Source organism: Lolium perenne, chromosome 1 (assembly GCF_019359855.2).
Source record: "Lolium perenne isolate Kyuss_39 chromosome 1, Kyuss_2.0, whole genome shotgun sequence".
Classification (NCBI taxonomy): domain Eukaryota; kingdom Viridiplantae; phylum Streptophyta; class Magnoliopsida; order Poales; family Poaceae; genus Lolium; species Lolium perenne.
In genome coordinates this window covers 162659243-162667791 of record NC_067244.2, presented here as the reverse complement: position 1 = coordinate 162667791, position 8549 = coordinate 162659243, and the positions used below count along the sequence as shown (strand labels likewise).

The 8549-nt window shown below is 53.9% G+C and overlaps 2 protein-coding genes across 2 annotated transcripts; both read left to right on the top strand.

The window, feature by feature from the left end:
• Positions 1-1926: 1926 nt before the first annotated feature.
• Positions 1927-3667, top strand: LOC127310648 (haloacid dehalogenase-like hydrolase domain-containing protein Sgpp). The gene is made up of 5 exons (XM_051341304.2): positions 1927-2083; positions 2199-2310; positions 2401-2555; positions 2917-3178; positions 3278-3667. The coding sequence occupies exons 1-5, from the start codon at positions 2064-2066 to the stop codon at positions 3455-3457; spliced, it is 729 nt and encodes a 242-aa protein (XP_051197264.1). The 5' UTR covers positions 1927-2063; the 3' UTR covers positions 3458-3667.
• A 1564-nt stretch (positions 3668-5231) lies between these two features.
• LOC127310655 (uncharacterized) lies at positions 5232-6932 on the top strand. The gene is made up of 5 exons (XM_071823444.1): positions 5232-5337; positions 5594-5917; positions 6052-6302; positions 6392-6486; positions 6580-6932. The coding sequence occupies exons 1-5, from the start codon at positions 5232-5234 to the stop codon at positions 6596-6598; spliced, it is 795 nt and encodes a 264-aa protein (XP_071679545.1). The 3' UTR covers positions 6599-6932.
• The last annotated feature ends 1617 nt before the right edge of the window (positions 6933-8549 follow it).

The window sequence follows — 8549 nt, the reverse complement described above, 5'->3', positions numbered from 1 at the left end:
CGACGCATTTTAGCGTCCGCGCGCGTCCGTTTGCGTCGGCCCTTTTGGTCGAAAACGACCGCGCGTCCGTTTGCGTCCGGGGTGGCTCCAGCGGCACGACGCATTTTTTTTTAGGACGAATCATTTTTTTGAACTGAAAACATAATTTACAAAAACTGAAACATAACTTACATACTTGAAAACATAAAAAAAAACCTAAAACGCCATCGGTCGTCGTCGTGGCCGTCGCTCCTCGTCGCCGTCGAGCACGATGATCTCCTGTATGTCCCACGGCCGATTGCCATCCGGGGAGCGTACGCCGGCGCGATCACGGTGCTCGAGGTTGAGGAGGCTGCGGCCGAGGCGGCGGTGGAGGCGCCTGTGGCCGCGGCCGTGGCGGCGGATAAGGAGCCCACCACAAGGCCGTGGCGGCGGTGGGAGGCGCCCAAGGCCGTGGCGGCGGTGGAGGAGGCGCCGCCGAGCTCAGAGCGCTCGTCGAAGGGCTTCATCCGCGGACAGCCCGGCGGCATGACGGCGGTGGCGTAGCGGGGCAACGGCGGCGGCCGCAGCGCGTCGCACTCGGAGACGAGGAGGCCGAGCTTGGCCATCTCGTCGTCCATCATGTTGTCGGGGAACTCGAAGTTCCGGCCCTCCGCCATGGCTCGCCGCCATTCGTGGAAGACGAGGCCGACGTAGTCCTCGCTGTCGTCCTTCACCTCCTCGCTATGGTACGCGAGCGCCTCGATGTAGTCGTCGTCGTCGTACACGGCGTAGGCTTCGTCGTCGTCATCCTCGTCCTCGCGGTCGTTGTGCTGCGGATGCTCACGTCGCGTTGGCGCCTGCTGACGACGAGCCGGCGGTGCAGGGCCGAAGGGATAATCCCTGTCGCCCATGAAGCCAGCCCTTCGTCTGATGTCCGTCTCCGTGGACAGTACGTACGCCAACTCTCCGAGTCGATGGCGTACGCCGGACGGCGCGGAGGTCCGCCACAGATATCGCCTCTGCGCCGATCTCCTTGGTCCGCTCGTGCTCGCGCGCAGTCTTGGAAGGATGGGCACCCGGCGGCAGCGCAGCCGCCACCGCCAGCATTTGCATGTCGACAGGCGTCGCACGGCACCCATTTTCCGTGCATGAGCCTCCCCACCGTGACGGGAGCGCCACCTTCTTGCCGCCGCCGGAGGCCTCGAAGTCGTTCTTCTTCCCCATGGCGCAGCCGGCGGTTGTGGTGCGAGTGGAGCCGTGGGCGAAGGAGCAACGCGGCCGGGACTTTAAGGGCGGCCGCGCACGGGATACGATGCCATTGAAGGCGCCGCAGGCCTGCCGCCGCCTCGCTGCACGCGCAGAACAGGAAGCTGCGGCATTCATGGCGAAGGCTGCGTCGCAGACGCGGAAGCGCTGACCGCGGAAGCGATGGCCGCGGAAGCGATGCCCTCCATGCAGGCTCGCTGCCAGGCGGGCCCGGTGGAGACCGCAGCGGACCCTTTGCGCGTCCGCGCAGCGTCTGCCGAGACGCAAACCTACGCCAGGTTTGCGTCTCCGCGGACGGCCCGGTCACTTTGCGTCGTGACGCTGGCTGATTTAGTGGTAGGTGTGGAGCTTAGCATGGAGATCTTTCGCAGTAATCTGAGCCTTCTGAGGGCATGCCCAATGCATAGCCCTAGGAGTGTTGCCTCACACCTTTAACTAGGTTCGGGTGGTCCAAAGTAGGTTCGGATGAGGAGGCAGCCTCTTCATCAGGAGGCAACCTCTTCAGCCATAAAGTGGAAAATGTGAGAGAGAAAGAGAAAAACCAAATCAGTTTTTGAGAGAAAGACATATTAATGGGACCATAACATGGCATGCATATGTCAAAAGTTTTATCCAAGCCTAGTTGGACAGCTGCCTCCATTGCTCATGCCCTGAGGTTCGTGCTGGTCCAACCTTTTTAGACTCTCTACCAACCACCGTCCAGGGTACCAAACGGCAACCCTACTTTTTCACTACAATCCTCACCTCGCATCAGCAGCTGCACCGGCGTCCGATTCAGCAGATACAAGAACCCCGCCGCGCGCGCCCACCGGAGGAGCGTCGCCGTAGCAGCGGACATGTCGGCTGCCGGCGACAGGTCAGCTCCGCAGCCCCTTCCGTTTCCCTGGACGAACTCCGCTTTTGCCGGTCCTCTCCTCTGCCTTCTTGCTTGCGTTTACCCTGTCTGAGGCCCTGAATCCGCGTGCGTGCAGCTGGGATCTGCAGAAGCTCGCGCCGCTAGAGGCCATCCTGTTCGACATCGACGGCACCCTCTGCGACTCGGACCCCTTCCACTTCCTCGCCTTCCGCGACCTGCTGCAGCAGGTGCGTCTCTGTCGCCGGCGACGCCGCAGCGACCTTGTGACCTCCACCGTTCTTGTTTTAATTAGCCCCCGTGTCTGAATTTCCCTGCAGGTTGGCTTCAATGGCGGGGTTCCCATCACCGAGGAGTTCTACAGCGCCAACATCAGCGGATGGCACAACGATGCCCTCGCCAGCAAGCTGTTCCCGGAGCTCGACCACGACAAGGCCATGGAGTTCATGGACCAGAAGGAAGCACTCTTCAGAAAGTAATCAATCTTGGCTTACCTTCGGCGCATACGTATCGGCCTATGCAACATTAAATACTGTTAGAATGTTGTACAGAACAGTGAGAAACTGAGAATCGATTACTCTAAATGAATTTGTTGCTTGAGATATAGCACTGATCGAATACACACTTTTTTTTTTTTTTTTTTTTTTTTTTGAGGATGAGACCACTGGCCTCTGCATTAATACAGACATGTAGTAGACAAGTTTCAGCACAAGGCTCCAAAATTCGCCTTTGTTCTTCTGCAAGTTTTGGACAATAACGTAGTCAGATAAAAGAGGAAAAAATGTTGTAGTTATTCTGGCCCTTTCTGAAAACTTGAAGCTCAACTTTTCTTGCAGGTTGGCAGCAAGAGAGCTCAAAGGACTAGACGGCCTGCAGGATCTGTGTAAATGGATTGAAGACCGCAACCTGAAGCGCGCGGCAGTGACGAACGCCCCAAGAGCGAACGGCGAGCTTGTGCTGTCGCTCCTCGGGCTCACCACCTTCTTCCCTGTGCTCGTCATCGGGAGCGAGTGCGAGAGAGCCAAGCCGTCCCCGGACCCCTATCTCAAGGCCCTCGAGCTCATCGGTGCTTCTCCTGATCACACCTTCATATTTGAGGTAGTTAAGGTCACATGAATGTACCTAGGATTCAAGTCTGCTTTCTTTCTCCTTGTTGTATCGACAAGCCTAACGTTTCTTTTTTGTTGGATTTGTCAGGACTCTGCGTCGGGGATCCGGGCTGGCGTCGCTGCTGGCGTGGCCGTGGTTGGCCTGACCACGGGGAACCCGGAGAAGGTGCTGAGGGATGCGGGGGCGAGCTTACTGATCGAGGATTTCCGGGACCCGAAGCTGCTGGACATGCTTCAGGTGCTGGATCGTGCAGCTGCAGAGAAGTAAGGTTGATTAGCTGATGTTAACGCTTACGGCTTACTGGGCACTAGCGAGTTAGCAAACAGTGCTCCTGATTTTTCATAGTCTCATACATGAACTTGAATAATCGAGCAGTATTTATCTTGTACCGCCGCGCGGTCGGAGGAACGGTCCCTTGGTAATTTGCATATTGCAAGTTAAGCAGGAATTTGCGGTGACATATCCCGCAACTATGAATCTGAATTGTCCCAATAGGTGTACTTATCACATTATTATAGACAAAATGCTAAGATGAATCTACAGTCTACGAAGAAAAAAAAAGTGATGTTGTATCCTAACATAAGGTTCTTACACGTGTTCATAGACAATAAAACTTGCTACTCCAATTATGTGCAATCATGACCCACTTAAAACTTGCTACTCCAATTTGTAAGTGGGATCTAGACGGACAAAAATCGTAAGGAGATATGGACCGGCCGGAGTCCCTTGAGGTATCAACCACTCAGACGCGGAATCATCTTAGAATGTGTGGTCGGAGTTGGGTTAGTGTGATCAAACTTACTGGAGCCAGCTAGTGAGCAATGCACCATAGACTTGGAGGATGACTGGATGAGCATTAGTATGGCCACAACAAGGTTGAGTATAGCACCACTATTTCACTTGTTGTTATATTGATTGTCTTTTGAAGACTAACTTACACATTGTCTTCCCATATTAGGCTCACCTTGAGAATGCTGAGTTTTCTGAACAAGCTAATTGCAAACTATTTTTAGATGCACCATGAGGAACTTGAGACACCACCCCATGAGGAACTTGAGACACCGCGGTCTTCTTTTTAGGTTTCGGAACAACGCCCAACTCATAGCTTCCCTACTGTTGTAGCTGCACATTCTGGACACCACCGGGCAACTGTTGTCGGGCCATAGGGGCTGGATGGTGGCTAAGGTATGAGTACTTGTGTATCAAACAATATCGACGCCTCTTTTTATAGAGAACGCAGAAAAAAATGGCGGGAGAATGTGGCAGGAGAATGTGGCGGGAGAAATTAAATAGAAAGCGGTTGGCGGGAGAAAATGGTGGAAAAACTAAAACCTGAACTTGCAATGCTAAGCACGTTGGTGCAGTGATCATGCAGGCACTGGGGGATAGAGAGCCGATCGGTGGCTGCAGGCCAATTACTTGCCGTCGGTGGCTGGTAGACCGATTGGCCAGACTCACCTGCCCTGCCACCTGCCTGGCCGACGGCCATATCGGCCGGCTCTCAGAGCATGTACAATAAGTTCTAGTTAGCTGGCTACAATGATTAAAATAATATATTGTTGCTTAGTTGGAGGAGAGAGAGGAGGAGAGAGAAGATGAGTGGGCTCTTAGCACGTGCTCCTAGGCACTATGTGAGAGTGAATGGTGGACCATACATAGATAAAGTAGTACAATTTTATAGCTCACTATTGTACATGTTGGCTCTAGAATGACTATAGATGATATGACACTTGGCTTATAGCCAACAGTTGGCTCTACTATTAAACTTGCTCTCAGCTGATCGGTCGACGGGTGGCGACATAGTCACATATTCAAAAAAATTCAAAAACGCGTGACATTCCCGGTAAAAATAATTAAATCTCTACTCCCTCCATCCCTTTTTAATTAACTCAGCTGTAATTTTGCGAAAACCCCCACGTTGTGAGTACTCATCACCGCTCCGTCCCCGTCCGCGTGTCGTGACAATTGCCGTCCCGTGAGGCCTTAACCAACCAGTACTCGTCCTTCTCCTCGCGACACCGCATCGCCGCACCGCATCGCCATGGCCGTCGCCGGGACCGCATCGCCGCCGCTCCCCGTCGCCCTACCTGTCTTCTTTTCCTCCGCGTCTTCTCACCAAGCGTCGCCCATCGCCGCTCGCCATCCCCGTCCCCTTCTCCAACCGATATCCAGCAGATCCCCATCTCCACGACGCGGCTGGATCCGTGAAAAAAGGTTGAATTTTTTCGACCTTTTCCACAGATCCGGTGGCAGCAATGCGAGATCAGCTAGCGGATCTCCATCTCCACGACGCTCTGTCCAGGTACGCACCTTGTCTGCTTGCTGCTGCGTGTTCTTCTTTATTGGGTGATGAATCTGGATTGATTTCGGCGAGCTGACGACGGCGGTGATGGGTGCGTGCAGCTGGTGGACAAGGACCCCGAGAGGTCGGGGAACCCAACGAGGTGTGCGCCCGCATCGGCGCCAGGGTGTCCCGCCGCGCGCTATACCTGCTCGACCAGGGCTGGCCGGTCATCCTCCGCGAGTTCGGCGTCGACAACCGCGGCGGCAACGTCAACGACAACCGCTACTACGGCTGCGCCGCCGCCGTCGCCGCCGACCTCAACCTGGACTGTGCGCTCTGGACGCTGCAGGGGAGTACTACCTCCGGGAGGGCGTGTTGGACGTACGCGCAGCAGGACGGGCGGCTGACCCTGCGGGACAGCCCGATGCTGTGCCTCCACGCCGGTAAGTAAGCCTTGTGGAGTCTAGGCTCTCTCGAATCTGATTTGTTCTTGGAGCTGATGGTGCGTGTTGCTGTTTTCTTTACAATCTTTTGCGTGCTCACAATTGTTTCTGTTGGTGTTGATTGTGTTGTGCAGGGGTGAGATTCGCCGGCCATGTCGGGCGTCGTGCTCGTCGCCATAGCGGCCTGCCTGCCTGGAACCGGCATGCTCTGCCTGGACGTCGGCGCCGACGGCCGGAGCGTGGTCACCAACCCGTGCCGGTGCCTCAGTGCGGACAGCAGCTGCGACCCGGAGAGCCAGTGGTTCAAGCTGGTGACCAGCAGCAGGAGCGTCGCTGCCAGGGAAATGCTGCTCTCGCAGCTGCCCCTCAAGCTACAGAGCTCCAAGTCTGTCACTTTGATGATCACTTGGCATATTTCCCCTGCAACTGCAATCATTGCACACTGTAACCGAAGAATTACGTGCTGTCTCGCAGGCCAGTTGCCGGACCACCGCAGCTCATCGTCATCGTCCACCTACAAAGACTTCCTGCGCAAGTTCATATGGAAGAAAATTCTCTCCCTTGATAAGGTACTTAATCTAGTTTGAAATTTTCCGCAGCTATTACTGCTGTGTTGAAAGATTCTGGTGTTTACTTAGTTGTTCTTTTTGTTGAATTGACAGTCATGCCAGGTTGATTTGATGAAAGATGGAGGGCATGCATATTTCATCTGGTTTGATGAAAGATGGAGTACTGCATGACAAACATAATTTACTGGCTTGATCCGTGTGTTAAGTTTCAGCATGAGCTTAGCAATACCACCGTGAATTGTTCTAGATGATCCACGCAGTAGCATAAATAATGGCTGTAGATGAATTGTTGTAGATGATCCATGAGCTTAGTACTTGGATTTGAACTTTAGAACATGAGCATGGCACTCTGTGTCCGTCGTGACACTGTTGAGCACTCTCAGGTGTGCAGGATTTAGCTCACATGTACTGTTGCTTGTTTTGGTTAACTGAAATTTGCTTGTGTACTCCATATTTTCCCTTGTGATGGAGTACTGAACTGCTGTAGATAATTTGTGTTAAGCTGAATTTTGTGAAACTTAACTGAAAATTAATTGAAAACAAAGATGCTTGTTCTATAAACAAAGTATTTTCTCAGTTACTCCTAGTCTTGTTGCCTTGCATATGTGTAAACCATAAAAATATTAGGACAATTTTCAAGCACTTGTTTCGTGTTTATGCCCTTAGATGATGCAAGCTTGCCATTTCAAATTATAACTTGAGTTGCTTGGGGCTAACCTGCTGGAACTGGAGTTGCCAGGTGTTGAGGAAGAAGATACTGTAGAAACTGAAGCTTGGGGCCAATCTGAGGCAGGTGGCGGAGCTGCCGCTCCGGCAGCGCGGCGAGCTGGAGCAAGCGGAGGTGGTTGGCGGAGCAACCACTCTGAGGCAGGTGGCAGAGCTGCTGCCGCTCCGGCAGCAAGGCGAGCTGGAGCAAGGTGAGGTGATCTGCGGCGGGCGGAGCTGCTGCTCCGGCAGCGCGGTGAGCTGAAGCAAGCGGAGGTGGTTGGCGGAGTCACCACTCGGCAGGTGGCAGAGCTGCTGCTGCTCCGACAGCATCTCGAGCTGGAACATGGCGGGGTGATCTGCGGCAGGCGGAGGCAGGTGGCGGAGGTGCTGCTCCGGCAGCATGCTGATGCTGAGGTCCAGCGAGCTCGGATCGCTGGCGAGCTTGGCGATCTTGGCGAGCTGGACGAAGGCGCTGGATCGATCCCAGCGAGCGGAAGAGGTGCGCTGGATCGATCCCAGCTAGCGAGCGGAGGAGGTGCGCTGGATCGATCCCAGCTAGCGAGCGGAGGAGGTGCTGGATCGATCCCAGCTAGCTAGCAGCTGGGATCCATCAGCGAGCGGAGGTGCTGGGTACCAGCGGGATGTATCTAGATCTAAGCGGACAGGTGGATTGAGATGTAAAGATTTCAAAATATTTCGGACGAAAATGTAATTTACCTTTTCTGAAACGTTTTCCCCTCCCTAAGTTAATTAAATCGGGATGGAGGGAGTACTATTTAAAAAACACGGACGTGTTCCGTCGTCAATCCACCTCATGGTACGTCGTTCATTTCGTCGCGCCCTTCGTCGATTCGTCCTCGTTCCCCCACAGCCCCACCTAACTTTGCAATTTGACCCCTCAGCTATTGGGAAGTCAACCTCAGGCCCCTCTTCCCCAAATCACGACGCTGTCAATGTAGTGATTGCATTGCATGTCGAGAGGTTACACAGTTATAGTACAGAGACGCACATCGTGCGATCCTAAATATCAGCCACTAACATCTGTAAAACATGACTGGGTAAACTAACATTGACGTGACAGAATACATGTGTTCAACAGCCCCCCGCAGTCGGAACGACGCTGGAAGCGACGTTAAGGCTGGCACGAAAGTCTTGGAACACACTGGTAGGCAGCCCCTTGGTGAAGATGTCGGCGAACTGAGAACTCGTGGGAACATGAAGAACGCGAGCTTCTCCAAGGGCGACTCTGTCACGAACGAAGTGAAGATCTATCTCGACATGCTTGGTGCGTTGGTGCTGAACCGGGTTGGAGGACATGTACATAGCACTTATGTTGTCGCAATATACAATGGTGG

Bases quoted from the DNA above. Each gene is read 5' to 3' on its own strand.
- LOC127310648 (XM_051341304.2), top strand. From the start codon at position 2,064: ATGTCGGCTGCCGGCGACAG. The intron at 2,084-2,198 runs GTCAGCTCCGCA...GCGTGCGTGCAG, and splicing joins ATGTCGGCTGCCGGCGACAG to CTGGGATCTGCAGAAGCTCG. The intron at 3,179-3,277 runs GTAGTTAAGGTC...TGGATTTGTCAG, and splicing joins ATCACACCTTCATATTTGAG to GACTCTGCGTCGGGGATCCG.
- LOC127310655 (XM_071823444.1), top strand. From the start codon at position 5,232: ATGGCCGTCGCCGGGACCGCATCGCCGCCGCTCCCCGTCGCCCTACCT. The intron at 5,918-6,051 runs GTAAGTAAGCCT...TGTGTTGTGCAG, and splicing joins GATGCTGTGCCTCCACGCCG to GGGTGAGATTCGCCGGCCAT. The intron at 6,303-6,391 runs GTCTGTCACTTT...GCTGTCTCGCAG, and splicing joins CTCAAGCTACAGAGCTCCAA to GCCAGTTGCCGGACCACCGC.